This window comes from Jaculus jaculus, chromosome 6, assembly GCF_020740685.1.
Source record: "Jaculus jaculus isolate mJacJac1 chromosome 6, mJacJac1.mat.Y.cur, whole genome shotgun sequence".
Taxonomy (NCBI): Eukaryota; Metazoa; Chordata; class Mammalia; order Rodentia; family Dipodidae; genus Jaculus; species Jaculus jaculus.
The window spans coordinates 125,892,712-125,911,128 of record NC_059107.1 but is presented as its reverse complement, the minus strand read 5'-3'; the positions used below and the strand labels follow the sequence as shown (position 1 = coordinate 125,911,128).

Here is an 18,417-nt window from a genome sequence, read left to right as displayed (position 1 = left end):
CCCCGGTTCAAGGCTCGGTTCCCCAGGTCCCATGTTAGCCAGATGCACAAGGGGGCGCACGCATCTGGAGTTCGTTTGCAGAGGCTGGAAGCCCTGGCGCGCCCATTCTCTCTCTCTCCCTCTATCTGTCTTTCTCTCTGTGTCTGTCGCTCTCAAATAAATAAATAAAAAAAAAATTTTTAAAAAAAGAACAATTATAAATGTTATTACAGAAAAAAATCCTTAGCTGCTAGAAACTAATATACTAAATTATCCATGACAAGCAACAAACTGCCCGGGATCCTCTTTAAAATTGTTCAGTAGAAAGCGTGCATGTGTGCACATTCATGTGTGTACAGATGAAATAATATTGGTAAAAAGTTGGTATTATTCAAATATGTGATGGATACATTGGGTTGCTTTAAGATCCAATTGCCACATCTAGATGTTGGAATTAATAATAAAAACGATTAAAATGGCATACTTTCCTGGTCTTGTACAAGCTGTACACAGTAAATCATTCACAAATATATTGGCTGCAATGTCGATATTGAACCTTACAGCAGTAAAAAATTGTTCTTCTTAAGAAGGGAGAAACATGACAATGTAAGAAAGCAGTATTTTCCTCCTCTGGAGACCACTGGAAACCTTATTCCAGTTGTCCATCTCTTCTGTGTACATTAAAAACCTTGTTTCTTTGCTGAGGAAAGAAACTTGCTCCAACCAGGCAGGGATCTATCCCCTCCCATTCAATCTTTGTCACTCAGACTGGCTTTTTACAGAGCACAAGGTAATTCCTGTATGTGCCAAACCATTACTTTATTCTAGTAGGATAAATATCCCCAAGAATCCTTAAACTGAATACTCACTTATAACACACGCATTTCTTTAAGGGAATGGAATATCACCTCATGCAATTCAGATTAAAGCATGGTGTAAAATGTGCTTTGTGTTAGGCACGTTTTATAACTGGCTGGTTCCAGAACTTTTCTTCCTCTTAAATGTGATTTTTCCCTTATGGTCATGTTGAAAACCCTTCTAAAATGTGGAGAAAAATGCACATAACACTTAGCATTTTCACCATTGAAAATTTATTTAAAGTAAATAAATTTTATTTTCATCTTTTTAAAAAGTAAATCAAAGTTAAAATGTGATGTGTAGTAAATATCAAGTGTTCAAATATTGAACAGGAGTTAAGATCAGATTACCATGTTCTATTGACATACTAACTCAGGAATGTTGGTCAACTCATAACATTTTCATAAATTCTTATTTTACTAATGTATGGTTTGACAATGGAAAAATTTATTATGACCTTCTGGTGTTAAATATTTTATTATTAAAGTTTATAGCAATTATTTTTTAAAATATTTGCATAACATGAAATAAATGCCTAAAGAAGTAACAAGTCCCAGGAACAAGTCAAGTAATAACTTCCTTGAGTTGAAATCATTGTTGCTTTTTCAGAGCAACAACAGCGTAACATCTAGGAGACTTCACAGGGTCAAACAGCTTCACAAGGGCAGCCCATGCAACATCTTCCTGCAAATTGATAAGTAATTTAAATAGATAACCATTTTCAACAAATAAAGAAGAGTCAGATTACATATTGTAACAAAAAAACTAAGTGAAATGCAAGTTTTACAAAATAATTCTTTCTTGAGGAAAATTTACACTTACAATTTCACCTACAAGAAATTATGTTGAAGAAATATGTGTACACAGAAACTGAATTCCAAGTATATTTTGATTTGATTATAAAAAACTGGGCATGGTTAATAATAAGTGGTATTAGCTATATATTAATTACTTTATAATAAAAAAAATTCATCAGCTGGGTATAGTGGCACATGTCTTTAATCCCAGCACTAGGGAGGCTGAGGTAGGAGGATGACTGTAAATTGCAGGCCACCCTGGGGCTACAGAGTAAGTTCCATGTCAGATTGGGCTACAGTAAGACCCAACCTTGAAAACAAAGAAATACACACATTCACACAAAAATCCCACATTATTTAGCTTGTGTATAATAGGTGAGGAGAGATTTCTTTATAATTTAAACAAATTATACCAAAATAACAATTTATTGTAATTTTAATTAATGTATAGTATGCACAACTTTTGTATTTGAGAGCATCATTAGAACACGGACCAAACACTTTAAAGGTAATATGAGAGGTGGGATTACAAATATGTATTACTTTTGTAAGATATTGAAAATACTGAAAATGAATAAATATATGCTGCCTACCATTGAATTAGGACCTATTTTGTTATACAGTTTAACCTAATTATTGTGCTTAGGTCAATGGAAACTGTTTTGAAAAGGGAAATGAGTAGCTACAGAAATGGGTACTGATTCCTTCACCTATTAGGTTTTCCAGTGATGTGGTATTAGTTGGCTGCTTAAGGAAGTGCATTATTTAAATACTAAAAAATTGATTTTTTTTTTTTGTAAAACCACAAATTAGAACACCACCACATTTATTAAGCTCCATTTGTTTCAATATGCCTGTTTAAAAGAAACAGCACCTGCTATGATAAAGTATAATTGTTAAAATCCAGGGTTTATAGGAGAAAAATTAGGCTAATACCCTGAATGGGTTTAAACACATCACAGTAACTCGATCTGATCACAGTTCAGAAGAATCTACAAAACACATTTTTCCTAAAGATGACAGAAAGACCGTATTTTTGACATACAACAGAGATAAAATAACTAAGACTTTCGAAAATAAAGAAATAATCTTCACTGCTTAGAAACACATTTTTATACTACAGGACATGCATGTCCCAAAACCCAAAAGTGAATTAAAAGGCCATGCCTTACAAAACAAAATGTGCACACAGTATCTCTGATGTCTGGCCTTTATTAATTTTGGCTATAAAACATGTCATATGTAGTTTCTTGTGTTCCCTGCCTATGAATAACAATACTGCACAATTAAAAGAACATAAACTTTATTATAACAGTTTTTCTGAACACATCTGCTGTACATATGCTTCTATGTTAAGAAGGAAATGGAAAAGATATTTAAAACATTAAAATTATCTTGCGAGTTTGTGTAAAATAACTTTATCCCAGCTATGATATGAGGACTTATATTATTGCCCCTAATAAAGGTTATTTCTTACACATTGAAAAATTACATTATTTACCTGTTCCTTTAGGTAGCAAAGTCTATCAAGAAGAATCAGTGTCTCTATGCAAGGAGCCAGAACAACTTTCAACTGAAGGGAAAAATAAGACATGATGGTAGTACTTATGAAAAGGTAAGTTTATTTGTTGAACATTTATGTCCAATAAAACATATCTAGCTGGGCATGATGGCATATTCCTTTAATCCCAGCACTTAGAAGGCAGAGGTTGGAGGGTCACTGTGACTTTGAGGCCAACCTGAGACTACAGAGTAAGTTCAGGTCAGACTAGGCTACAGTAAGACTCTACCTCAAAAATAAGACACAAGAAAATATATCTATAGTACTTTACACAGGTGAGATCTCGAATACTCACTGCACACCTCCAGAAGATGAATACTGTACAGATTAAAAGTTTTTCTTTAATAATAACAGGGAAAGAATGTTCTTTAAGTGAGCTTGATGAGGAATCCAGGAAGCAATCACATATGATAAAATGCTTTTAAAGGAGTCCTCAATATGAAATTCATTAAAAGGAATGCTTGTGAAATAACTGCACCGAAGACCAGTAGGTGTTCAAAGGACTTTGAAACTTCTTTCCATGCCTCTATAACATACTTAAAGAGAATTCACCATGTGCTCTATTTATTACTTGACTGACACCTAATATAGTTCTGAAATAGGAAAGGATCCAAACAGAAAAAAATAAAAAAAAAACATAGATTGGTTGGCCCCAAAATAAAGTGTAATAGCATGCTATTCAAGTCTACCAACATATCCATTTTTATATACTTAAATCTGAGATTTACCATATTAAAGGCCTCCAGCTCATTCATTCTAGGCTTATACTTCTCGTAGTAGTCCATTATTACTTTTTCTGGAAGCTTTGAGATAAAAGAAAAAACAAAAACAATTTATCAATCAATTAAAAAGTTAAATATTTATAAACTTTTATTTTCAAGGTGAGGTCTTATTCAAGCCCAGGCTGATCTGGAATTCACTATGTAGTCTCAGGCTGGCTTTGAACTCATGGTGATCCTCCTACCTCTGTCTCCCAAGTGCTGGAAAGGCATGTGCCACCATGTATAGCCTGTATTTACAAACTTTCCCTATCAAGCATATCCTAAAGTAAAATAAAAATGACAGCAATTTAAAATAACCTTACCTTTCTGAAAAGCTCCCCATAAGGGTATAAGTGAAGCAAGTAAAAACAACCAATTTATTTCATTTTAGTATTCTATACTAACATATTTAGTACTTTATAAATACGTAAAAATCTTACTATTGTTTAATTATAATACATACTGATGAAAGTTTTACTTTAAAAATTTTTATCATTTATTTTTATTTGACACGGAGAGAAAGGGAGAGAAAGAGAATGGGTGTGCCAGGACCTTTAGCCACTGCAAATGAATTCCAGACGTATGTTCTATCATGTGCATCTGGCTTACATGGGACCTGGAGAATTGAACCTGGGTCTTTAGGCTTTGCTGGCAAGTGCCTTAACTGCTAATTCATCTTTCCCATCCCAAATTTTCACTTTCAGTTTTTACTATGCTTGGTGAACATAACATTCCATAAGCATTTCTTGGATAAAATTAAAAATTTAAACCCTCTATCAAACTGTATGTTAGAGAAATATTCAAAAGGAACAGAAATATAAGAACAGTATGGTTCTATCAACCAACCATTACTTTACACCTTTCTATAAAAGACACACTCATAATATATGAATCCACATACTTAAGAGACTACATTCTAGATCATGTACATGGTTTGGTGCTCAGCAGTTTAACTTTATGGTTACTTTATCAACTGTTTCTATTTCCAAGCTTTAACATCAGTTTTAGTGTAGCCAACGTATCAACAAAATTAAGTAATCAACAAACATAAAAGAAAAGTTGTTTTAATAAGCTGAATGCCTTTGTGAAGGGCTTAACAAAGAAAAGCCACCAGAAGATGCTACTGTCAAAATACATGTCAAAAGCCAGGCAGGGAGTGCTAAGACAAGGCCTTGTCTCACAAAACGGTTAGATTTTTGAAAATTTCATCCATCTTTTCATTAAACACATATACTTGGATCAAGCCTTTTACACAGAACACACTGGATTGGATCCAGGACTGCTCTCTGGTACCAAAAGGTGTCACCTCACATATTTGTGTATCAGGATTACAGTCTTGAGTCTATTTCTCCCTTGCAATAGATCAGTGGTTGAAGGAAATGTAAACTCATCATCTATACCACCTGCTTTCTTTTGAGCATGGTCTGTGTGAATTCTTTATTCTCCAGTTCTGTTCCCCATTCCTTGAATGCCAGACTAAGAACCACTCCACTTTCCTCTGAGCATGGTCAGAGTAAACTCTTTATTCTCCATGTTCTGTTCCTTGTATAACAGATTAAGAACCACCTAGCTTTTCTATGAGCATGGTCAGTATGAATGCTTTACTTTCCATACTCTGTTCCCTGTTCCTGCATGCAAGACTAAGAACTACCTGGCTTTCCTCTGAGCATGGTTAGTGTGAAACATAAATAAATAAATATTATATGTGTGTGTGTGTGTGTGTGTGTGTGTGTGTGTGTGTGTATGTATATGCATTTGAGAGGGAGAGAGACAGAGAGAGGGAAAGAGAATGGATGTGTCAGGGCCTTTAGCCACTGCAAACGAACTCTAGAAACATGTACTACCTTGTGCATCTGGCTTTATGTGGGTGCTGGGAAATCGAAGCTGGGGCCTTTGGTTTTGCAGGCAAGCACCTTAACATGCTGACCCATCTTTCCAGCCTCGAATTCTTTATTTTCCATGTTTGGTTCCTTGTGCGAGAGAGTAAGAACTATCAGCTATCAGTTGTCTTTGCTCGAAACTAGGGCTTTTTGCATTTGCTTTCCAAGAGATGCTACTTTGGAGAACTGTGTTCTGTTGTTTATATTGGAGACATGTGATCCTGGGCCTTTCCTCCTGGCCTCTTGTTGCACCCTTTTATACTCATTATACTTTATGATACACAATTTGAGATTTAAAATGGCCTTTGGTATTGTCAAAGAATTTTGTGTTTCTTATACTGCTTGCATATTTGAGTTATTGTGGAGAGGAAAGGTGAGAGCATTGTTTCCTCTCCTAATGAAAAAATGAAGACTAGTTGCTTTACTTCAAGAGATTATGCATTATGGATTGTGTATAATGCAGGAAAAAAACAAGATAGAGCTTCAAACAGGGTTACACTGCTAACCTCTGTGGAAAAAACAAACAAACAAACAAACAAACCTCTAAACCTAAAATAAGACAGCTTGCCTCCCTCCCCTCAAAAAAGAAAGGAAAACAAAATGGTCTTGTGCTTATACTAAAAAACTGGTGGAAATAAAGGACATTCATAGCTTTTAGGACAAAACCTAAGTGCTTAAGGGATGAATCAATGTTGTAGTCAGCTTTTTCAAAGCAAATGTTTAAAAACTTATCGCATCAAATTAGATCACCAACAGTGTATGATGTTTTTATTGTCATTTGTTTTCTTTGTATTTATTTATTTTTTATTAACAACTTCCATGATTATAAAAAAGTACCCCATGGTAATACCCTCCCCCCCCCACCAGTGAATGATTTTAAAATGAAGACATTATATCATTTAATTCCAACACCAAGTTTAACATATATGTATTTATGGGCTCATTTTATAGGAGTCATTAATGAATATTGACATTGTTAAGAGCCTAGGAAAAGTCAACTTTGCATAGGTAAAAGCAGGAATCAAAACTGAAGCACTTTCTAGGATAGGTCATATTTAGGACACTCATAAAACTTCCAAGTTGAAAGTGGACACAGAATTGCAAAAGGAGGTTTTGTACATCAATTTATTTCCTGTTACCTAATACAAGAATGACTAGAATGAGATAAGCTGTGTAAGAAACCCGAACCAGTGGCAGGGTGAGTCCAGGTCAACAATTAGCCAGACCTAAAGCGAAACTATAGTGGAGACAGCAGATGAGCAAATCCTCTCAAACACCTTATTCTATCTCTGCTTCCTCGTAATTTTGTTGCCAGTAATTTTTTTTATTTTAATTTTTTTAAATTTATTTATTTGAGAGCAACAGACACAGAGAGAAAGACAGATAGAGGGAGAGAGAGAGAGAATGGGCGTGCCAGGGCTTCCAGCCTCTGCAAACGAACTCCAGACGCGTGCGCCCCCTTGTGCATCTGGCTAACGTGGGACCTGGGGAACTGAGCCTCGAACCGGGGTCCTTAGGCTTCACAGGCAAGCGCTTAACTGCTAAGCCATCTCTCCAGCCCGCCAGTAATTTTTTTTAGATAACTGATTTTTTATCTTATTTATTTTCATTAAACATGTTCAAGGACACTTTACACCACTAACTTCTTTTTAAAATATTATTTAGTTATTTGAGAGAAAGTGAGAGAGAGAGAGAGAGAGAATGGGCACACCAGGGCCTCTAGCCACTGCAAACAAACTCGAAATACATGCACCCCCTTGGACATCTGGTTTATGTAGGTCCTGGAAAGTCAAATGGGGATCCTTTGACTTTGCATGCAAATGCCTTAACCGCTAAGCCATCTCTCCAACCCAGTTGCCAGTAATTTTAACTATACAATAGACTATTAGGTAGTCTAGGTGTCACTGCCCAACATGCTGTGAACACCAGACAAACATCATGCCTGCAAGAATATCAAGAGTCAAAGGTTTGCTGACAGAAAGCTAGAAGAAGCCATTCTACATGTAGTTCAATGCGAGAAAGAGATACCATCAGTGAAGATACTCAACAGTGGACACTGCAAGCCTTATAATTGGCCAGCCCACCCAAATGAGCCAACAGGTGCAATAGTGGCACATCTGTCATGGTGGAAACCAACTGCCCTCCAATTGGACTGGAGGCCTGCTCCATGGTGGGAAATACATCCCTGATACTGAAAAGTTAAAACAGGGGTAGTCATGAGCCCTAGAGGTGTAACATCTGCTGTTGTCTGGAAAAATGTATATAGTACGCTTATGAAACTGCCCAATAAGCACTTCTCTTAATATTTATAACTTTATATTAATACTACTCTTACTTTGGGTAGAGAATCTTCTCTTTTCAGATGGCAGTGACTTTGGGATGACTCAGAAGGTATCACAGTGCTGGAAAGAAATGACTAGAGTACTGAGTAACATCTCGATCACACCTTCCAAGGCTCAGGATCTAATGCGGAAGAGGTGGCGGAAAGAATGTAAGAGCCAAAGGAAGGGTAGGACACCATACAACATGCTCCCTCCAGACATAAAATGGCCTGGATATCCATGACCTCATAGTGCCTGACACTACCTTCACAAGACCATCATAAGTAAGGAGGAAAAGACCATGACATCAAAATAAAAGAGAGACTGATCGAGAAGGGGAGGGGATATGATGGAGAATGGAATTTCAAAGGGGAAAGTGGGGGAGGGGAAGGAGGATATTACCATGTGATACTTTTTATAATCATGGAAAACGTTAATAAAAATTGAGAATAAAAAAAGAGTCAAAGGTTTAGAAATAAGCTTCTTTCCTTCAAAGTTTAACTCATCATGTCTTGAATTTCTTCTGCCTTTATTTCAAACATTAATAGTTATTATGGTGCTAGAGAGATGGTTTAGTGGTTAAGGCACTTGCTTGCAAAGCCTAAGGACCAGGTTAGATTCCCTAGTAACCACTTAAGACAGATACATGAGGTGGCATATGCGTCTGAAGTTCATTTGGAGTGGCTAAAGGTCCTGGTGTGCTCATACTCTCTATCTGCCTCTTTTCATCTCTCATATGTAAATAAATTTTATATATGTTTCTTTTTTCTTTGATGTAGGGTCTCACTCACTCTGATCCAGGCTGACCTAGAATTAACTATGGAGTCTTGGGTTGGCTTTGAACTCATGGTGATTCTTCTACCTTTGCCTCCCAAGTGCTAGGATTAAAGGTGTGAGCCACTATACCCCGCTAAATAAAATATTAAAAAAAAAGAGTAGTATACGTTAGAAGTAGATTTATTTTGTCTGCTAGCAAGCATCTCATTATCAATCCTTTGTGGCTTGTCTCACCACTTCTAGCTTTGGAAGAATTCCAAGCAAGTATTCTTGTACAAATGTCTATTAATATGTTAGAATGACAAAACTAAGCATGGGCTAGAGGGTTTGCTTGCTTAGTGGTTTCAACTGGAATGCTTTGTCCCCAGTTTCCTAAATTCTACTTGAAGAACTTTGCTTATATAGCAATCTTTACATATACAATGGAATAACATCACTTATTTTCACAAAGTCATCCTTACTTTTCAATGAAGTAGCATCAATCTATTAACCTAGTATTTGACACCAGGCAAAAATTTAATATACTTGTAATTTAGTTTATTTTTTTATTTTTTCAAGATAGGGTCTTGCTCTTGACCAGGCTGACCTGGAATTCACTGTCATCTCAGGGTGGCCTTGAATTCAGAGCAATCCCCTTACCTCTACGAGTGCTGGGATTAAAGGCATGTGCCACCATGCCCAGCTTTGTAAATTTTTTAAAAAATAAAACAGTATATATACTTTCAAAGGAACTTTCAGGAGAGTATAGATAATTTCCACATACTATCACTCTATCTTATCCTCTGGTATATCTGCTATAACTACTGAACTAATGCTGATATATTATTAAGTAAGGTCCATATTTATATTCAGATTTCCCTGGCTTTTCACAATGTCGTTTGTTAATTTTACAGTCAATGCAAAATAACAAGTTACATTTAGCACCATTAGCTAGAATTCTTTCTCAGACTCATTTCTAATGACAACAATTTTAATGAATTTGTTCAGACATCTTGAATAATGCTTCTCTAGAGTGATTTATCATTGTTTTTCTCATAAATTGGCCAAGCTACGCACTTTGAGAGGAAGCTCAAAGGAGCACAGCTTGGTATACATCACACTCCACCAGGATGCTCACTGTCCACAACTGGGCTTTGCTGGCTGCGGGAGTACTCAGCCGGCTCTTCACCTTCATTCTACTCTTCAGTTACAGAGGCGGCTAGGCTGCTTCTTCTTGGGAGTAAAATACCTACATAAATAACGTTGAATTTATTTTTTTCTCTAAAAAGATGGGTATTGTACATCAAGGTTTTAGAAACACAAGAACAAACAAGCCTTCAAGAGTAGCTGAGAAGAAATAATAAAGATGAAGCCAGAAATTAATAAAATGGAGACTAAAAGAACAATAAAAGAAACTCAATGAAACAAGTTCTTTGAAAGCAAAAGCAATTGGAAATGCTTTAGCCAAACTACACAAAGCCCAGAGAAGACCCAAATTAGTAACATTCTAAAGAAAAGGGATTTTCATTAAATACGTAAGACAATATAAAAATCTATATTGAAATACATTGGAATATATAAAATAAACCAATGAATTTCTAGATACAAAGATATTTAAGAGTAAGCCAAAAGGATATAAACTATTTAAATAACCCTACATAATAAGCAATGATATTGAAACAGTCACAGTCTCCCAAGTTAGAAAAAAGTCTAAGAGCATATAGATGTACTGCCAAATTACACCAAACACAAAGGATGAGCTAACGCCAACACTGTCAAATTATCTCATGAAACAGAGAGGGAAGAAACACTATTCAACTAAACTGAAACACTAATGGGCACAAATATCCTCAGCAAAATACATGGAAATTGAATTCAGTAACACATTAAGAAAATCATACATAATGATCAAGTTGGCTTCATCCAAAGGATGTCAAGATGGTTCAACATACCCAAATCAATAATGTGTCTATCACACACACTCTAGGACAGCAATCACATGATAACTTCAGCAAGTATACAAATGTCTCCTGAGGGCTAGAGAGATAGCTTAGCAGTTAAGGCGCTTGCCTACAAAGCCTAAGGACCCATGTTCAATTCTCCAGTACCCAAATAAGCCAGATACACGTGGTGGTATGTGATTCTGGAGTTCACTTGCAATGAATGGCTAGAGGCCCTGGCATACCCATTCTCTCTACCCCCACCCTCTCTGTGTTAAATAAATAAATAAAAAGAAAAGTCCTTTGATAAAGTTTAACATCCTTTCATATGAAAGATCTGAAGAATCCAAAAACAGAATGAACATTGTAAAGGCTGTATGACAAACATATAGCAAATGTTATCCTAAATGGGGAAAAAAAAATTGCAGCATTTCCTCTAACGTAAGAAAAAAACCAAGACAAAGATGTCCACTTTCTCCACTCTTAGTATATAGTACTTAAAGTCTTAGAGACATAAGGCAAGAGAAAAATAAAGGGGGAGGGACACAAATGGGAAAGAATGAAGTCAAATTATCCATGTTTGAAGATGACATCATTCTACACATAAAGATCTACATAGACTCCATCAGAAAGCTCTTAGAAAACACTTTCAGCAATGTAGCAGAACACAAAATCAACATTTGAAAGTCAGTAGTACTCCTATATACCAATACTTAATAGTACAGGCTGAGAAAGAATTCAGGAAAGTAATAACCTAAAATAAGAGCAAGCAATAAACGTAGGAATAAACCTAATTAAGTATGTAAAAATCTTTTACAATGAAGATTATGAAGCACCAAAGGAAAAAATGTAAAGCACAAAAGGGAGTTTTTTACCTCCTATGCTCATGGAGCAGCAGAATACTGCAAAACCTCATCTACAGTTGCAATGTAATCTCCATCTGAATTCCAATGAAATTCTTCACAGAAATAGAAAAGAATTAATTTCATATAGAAGTACAAAAGACCCCAGTAGCCAAAGCAATACTGAGCAAAAAGAATAATGCTGGAAGTATTGCAATACCCAAACCAATTTATACTATAGAGCCATAGTAACAGAACCAGTATGGTACTATCACAAAACAGACCCATAGACCAATGGAAAAGAATATATAAACCCCTACAGCCACAGTAATATAACTGTTGACAAAGGTACCAAAACATTACCTTTTCAGCTGGTAGTTCTGGGAAACTAGCTAATTGCATGTAGAACAGTAAACCTAGACCCATTAACTCTCACCTGCATAATGCATTAAAAAATCATAGCTTTGTAAAACAAACATATTCTAATCAGAATTAAAAAATGTTTCTGTGCTACAAAATAAAATAAAAAAAGAACTGAGACAGACCTATATGGAGGTGATGTTCATCTGTTAACCCACCAAGGGAGTAAAGAAATAGGTGAGTGGTCAGGATGATGCGCAGGGGGATGAAGTGGTCCTGGTATTCTTAGGCTGACTGAAAACCTTACCCAAAATACTACTGATGAGATTAGTGACTGATCCTTGGGAGGGGGCAGAGAAAGTAAAACATTTGTTAGTTTTAGAATGATGAAATTATGTTTGTGACTAATTTTCCTAAACATGAAATTTATGAGTAAAATAGATGTTTTGATTTAAAAAAATGAAAGGAAATTTATAAGGATCTTACATTTTCAACTGAATACATATTCAGTTGTTAGCTAATAAAAATTGAAATTGCTAGTATTTTAAAAATATAAGCCAGGCGTGATGGTGCGTGCCTTTAATCCCAGCACTAGGGAGGCAGAGGTAGGAGGATCTCCATGAGTTCAAGGCCACCCTGAGATTACAGAATGAATTCCAGGTCAGCCTGAGCTAGAGTGAGACCCTACCTCAAAAAAAAAAAAAAAAAGATATATATATATATATATATATATATATATAAATACACACACACACACACACACACACACACACACAAAATACTTCACTTATATTCATTTGAAAAGTGAGTATTGACAAGTAATTTATCTATTAAATATTTCACTTGATTTCAATAAGTAATTTGCAGATTTTATATACTTTATCAAATGTAATTATGTGAACTAATATGACATAAATGTTTTTTTTTAATATTTTATTTTTATTTCTTTATTTCAGAGAGAGAGATATACAGATAGAGGCAGGTAGAAGAAAGAATGGGTGCACCAGGGCTTCCAGCCACTGCAAACGAACTCCAGATGTGGCGCCCCCTTGTGCATCTGGCTAATGTGGATCCTGGGGAATCAAGCCTCGAACCAGGGTCCTTAGGCTTCACAGGCAAGCGCTTAACCACTAAGCCATCTCTCCAGCCCAATGTTTTTTTTTTAATGATGACAGCAATGTTAGGACAGTGGCTAGAGGCCCTGGCATGTCCATTCTCTCCCTCCCTCTCTCTCTCTCTCTTTCTCTCTCTCTCTCTCTCTCACACACACACACACACACACTTCCTCGCTCCCCAATAGATAAATAAAAAATAAATCTTTAAAAAAATGTGCATTCTAGTTCAGAAGGTTTGCACCGGAGCCCAATGTTATGTATTCCCGTAGATGCTGCTCAAGCTTCCAGTCCTCACACTACACTCAGGTAGTTAGACTCCAAATCTGGGCAGTGTGCTCAGTATCACCATATGGACAGCAGGCAAGAGGAAAAGGGGAAAAGAAACCATTCAAAATAGAATCAACAAGTCAGTGTCACTCTCAGGCTACTCTTGATCCATGTCTTTTCTCATGTCTCTAGATGTGATTTCTCACTTTTCACCTCTCTAACAACAGTAGCTAGAGTGGGATTCAGTAGACCTCTCCATTGAGCAAGATCAGTAAATCATAAACATTCCTGGGATACTATAGGCAATCTAGGTATAGTTGGGGGAGTTCAAGTTCATGCTCAATAGAGGTGGCATTTGAAGGAGGGATTCACTCATTAAGAATTGAGACTGCAACTATTTTGGGCATATATTCAAATGAAATAAAATCATAACTTTATAAAATATCTATACTCCATGTTCATTCCACTGATATTCTCAAGAGCCAAGATATGCTATGCTAACAACTTACTCTTCCACTGATGAATACAGGAAGCAGCTGTGGTGTACACATGTGTGCGTGCACCATGCGCGCACACACACACACACACATACACACGGGACAGAGAGAGAGAGAGAAAGAATATTATTTGGCCTTTAAAAAAAAAAGAAGGGGCTGGTGAGATGGCTTAGCGGTTAAGTGCTTGCCTGTGAAGCCTGAGGACACTGGTTCGAGGCTCGATTCCCCAGGACCCATGTAAACCAGTTGCACAAGGGGGCACATGAATCTTGAGTGGCTAGAGGCCCTGGTAGACCCATTCTCTCTCTCTCTGCCCCTTTCTCTGTCTGTCACTCTCAAAAAAAAAAAAAAAATAAATAAATATAAACAACAAAAAAGGAAGAAAATCCTGTCACTTGTGACTAGGTAATTGATACTTTGCAAAAATTTATTATTATTACAGATTTAGGCTTCACTGTAGAATAGTAAACATGGTTTTAAAGTACTTAGGAAGGGCTCAAATCACTTTTAAGTGGTTACAACTATTCAAAATGAGAGCAATAGGAAGTAATCACTTTGAATAGGATGTCTTCTGATGCAAAAATATATTCTAACCATTGCCTACTGCCTCTTGTCTTCCCTATGCTTCTTAGCATAACATCAAATGGCTCTATTTAAAAACATGGGGTGCACTTCCAGTCAAGATGGCATCTGCCTAACCATGTCTTACCTAGCAGGGAAGGAAAGAGATTAAAAAGAAAAAGAAGATCTCAAAATTCATATGGAATAGCAGAAGGCCTCAGCCAAAGAAACACCTCTGGAGGCATCACCATACCTGATCTAAAAGCTCTGTTACAAAGACATAATAACAAAAACAACAGGGACTGGCACAGAAACAGGATTATAGACCAATGAAACAGAATAGAGGACCGGGATTTTGAGTCAAGTAACTATAGCTACTTGATATTCAACAAAGGCCTTAATAATGTGGTCTGAAAAAAGACAGCATCTTCAACAAATGGTGCTGGACAAACTGGATAACCATATGCAGGAAAAGGAAACTTGAACCACACATCTTGCCACACACAAAAAGCAAATCCAAATGGATCAAAGACCTCAATATAAGACCAAAACCTCGGCTACTACTGGAAGAAAAAATAGGAGGAATTGTCCATGATATAGGAATGGGAAAAGACTTCCTGAACAAAAACCTCAGTAGCTCAGGCAATTAAATAATCACTCATCCACTGGGATCTCATGAAGCTGAAAATTTTTTTCACAGACAAACAAACAATAGGTAGAGCCAACATATTACCCAGAGAATGGGAGAAAATTTTTGCCAGCTATACAACTGACAGAGGCCTAATTTCTATAATCCACAAGGAACTCAAAAACCTAAACAATAAAAAGTCAAACAACCCACTCACAAAATGGGGCAGAGAACTGAACAGGGAGTTCTCAGAAGAAGAAATACAAATGGCAAACACACACTTAAGAAAATGTTCAACATCCCTTATCATCAAGGAAATGCAAATTAAAACAAGTATGAGATTCCACCTTACCACAATAAAGATAGAAAATATTGAAAAATCAAATGAAAACAAATGCTTGCGAGGGTGTGGAGAAATGGGACCCTCATTCACTGTTGGTGGGAATGTAAGATGGTAGAACCACTATGGAAGGCAATATGGAGACACCTATAAAGGTTACCAACAGACCCAGTTAATCCCTTACTGGACATTTACCCTAAAAGCTCCATGCCTTAGTTCAGAGAGATTTGCTCAACAATGTTTATAGCTGCTCAATTCATAATAGCTAAGAACTAGAATCAACCCAGATGTACATCATTAGACAACTGGATAACCAAGATATGTATATCTACACGATGGAGTTCTACACAGCAGTAAGGAAAAACTGACACAATGAAATTTGAAGAAAAATGATTGAACTTGGAACAGATCATTCTCAGCAAACTTACCCAATCACAGAAAGACAACTTTCACACAGTCTTACTCATCTGTGGCTCCTAACCTGAATCTGCCTGAGATGCTGACATAACTAATAGGCATCTTGAGGACCAGATAATAGGAAGGGTGGGGCAAGAACGGAGGGTAAGGATGGGGGGGGGCACAAAACTGGACCCAAATGGAAATGGTACCATAAAATCCTATATCCTGAAAGACAGACTAAAAGGTTGAACCTTCATCAGGTCCTCAGGAATACCTGAATCAAAGGGCTCTGGAGAAGGTATGATAAAGACTAACCTTAATCCTCCCCTGTTTCTCTCTCTTTCTCTTTCCCCCTTCTCTCTTTCTCTTTTATATTACCTATCTTTTTGTTCCTTCTTCTTCCTTGGCACTGGCCTGTACCTCCTGGTACCAGATTGTGGTTAATATCCACAATGAGCTATTGATCAGAGAGACCTACAAGATTTCCCAAAAGAAGACCGATTTCTGTCAGAGCACTTGATGACCCACCAAAGGTTAGTCTACTACTGCCAAAGACACCATATACTGTTGGTAGAGAACATGGATAGCTCTGGCTCGATTCTGGAAGAGAGTCAGTCCCCAAACAGCCTGTCTAGTGGTAGAAGGTACTACATGAATGACTGGGGGGAAATGACCAACATCTGTCCAAGCAACTCGTGGTCGAAGCTACTCAGCAGCAAACAACCTGATGTGATGCTCACACAAGTGCAATAGTGGCACACAGCCATGGTGGATAACCAACTGCTCTTTAATTGGCTAACGGATCTGCTCACTGTAATGGAACCCATAGCTGGAACTGGAAACAGGTCAGAACCATATGCAAAAAACAATTCCACTCTCCCATATCAAGCTCCCACCTATGAAATTCTCTCTAAACCTATTAAATTCTCTCTAAAATAATAATGGTTATCCCATTTATCCAGTACTGACTTCCCTCTCTGCTTTTCTTTTTCAGATAGATGCAGAACCAGAGGGGAGAATCAGCCCATTGCACCTTACCAGAGCCCCAGCTAAAACCATAGAGTAATTGGCGAAATGAGCAAGAGTGCTGTTTTCTTGGTGAACCTGGTACCAGCACAAGGGTGAAGCAGATAGACACAGAGAACACTCAACTCCTACCAAACCAGAGATCCAGAGACACAGAGGCTTCCAAGACCTCATCAATGAAGTAGACCTAAAATGAACTTAACATGGCTCAGGGAAATTTGCAGAAGAAGGGGCGGAAAGATTGTTAGAGCCACATGTTTTTGGAGCATTATGCACTGAGACATTGCCTCTTATGCATTACTGATGGCTAACCCCACTATGCATACCCACATTCCCCAACAAGGAGGGTGCCTGTGGATGGGGGAGGACAGGGAGGAGGCTAACGATGGTACCAACATGGCTGTATACACACTGTGTACGTAATTAATAAGGAAAAAAAAAGAGAAAGAAATAGAAAAAAGAACCCTAAAAATAAAAACATGGGGTATATAATGGGACTGTTAAGACAACTTCAAGTGGAATTGTTAAGACAACTAATACTCAGAAACAGTGGTTCCCAACTGGGGACAAAACTGGCAATGTTTGATGACTTTTTTTCTTTTAAAGACATGTTTTGATCATCAGGCTACTACTGACATCTAGTGGGAGAGGCCAGAGATGCTGCTCAACATCCTACAATGCACTAGGCAGTCCTACTTCAGAGTAGTCACATCCAAACACCAAGGGTGATGAGTTTAAGGAAGTAGGTTCTGAGATGCCCAATGCTGGCTTTACAACTAATGACAGGACTCATGGATGAACCTTTAAGTCTGGGAAGGAGCCACTATGAGTCTAGCACATGCAGCTTTGGTCTTGTTTGGAGAGATTTGTCTGGGCATGTTTTATTGACTTCTATGTTTAACATAATTTCTTAGGGTTTGTACTTAACCAGCACATTGGAGATTTTCCAGGTAACAGATTTGCTTAAAATACTGTAAGCACATCAATACATTTAGTACATACTCAATTATATAGAAATATCACTAACAAATGATTATGAATATAATCAAGAATCACTTAAGCATTTTTGCATACTGAAAACTTTAAATGTTTTAGGTATTTTTCAGTAAAAATAGTATGTTAAACTCTACACTGCATATGGTCAAAATGTCTACCTTAGCACTGGTATTTCATGGTATGCAGGAAAATAAAATATTTATATATATCAAAAATAGAACTTTGCTTTTAATCCCTTTTCCTAGTTCCAACCACTCTGTCCTGTCAGACAATATTCTTCTACTCTCTCCTGCTTAAAATTAAGTCACAAACCTATCTAAAATATGTTTCTATCAATTTTCTTCCTTTTACTATCTTACCATTTTTTTAATACCTTAAGATGTTTGCTGGTAACTTTCTCTTCTACATTGTACTGCTTTTTCCTAACCCACTTTAATATATTGAAAAAAATGGATTTATTGATTTTATTGGAAAGTTAGTGACAGTATTATTAGCCAGCAAAAGTGAAATCAGTTAAGATATTCCCTTTGATA

The 18,417-nt window shown here is 36.8% G+C and overlaps 1 protein-coding gene across 2 annotated transcripts in view; it reads right to left on the bottom strand.

The window, feature by feature from the left end:
• Positions 1 to 1,144: 1,144 nt before the first annotated feature.
• The window catches only part of Mettl25 (methyltransferase like 25), an 82,000-nt gene continuing 64,727 nt past the window's right edge, over positions 1,145 to 18,417 (bottom strand). For both annotated transcript variants that reach the window (XM_004650151.2, XM_045153466.1), the window contains 3 exons: positions 3,924 to 3,998; positions 3,136 to 3,207; positions 1,145 to 1,521 (listed from right to left, as the gene is read on the bottom strand). In XM_004650151.2, coding sequence (XP_004650208.2) covers positions 1,429 to 1,521; positions 3,136 to 3,207; positions 3,924 to 3,998 — 240 coding nt within the window. In that variant the 3' untranslated portion in view covers positions 1,145 to 1,428. The remainder of the gene's footprint in view (positions 1,522 to 3,135; positions 3,208 to 3,923; positions 3,999 to 18,417) is intronic.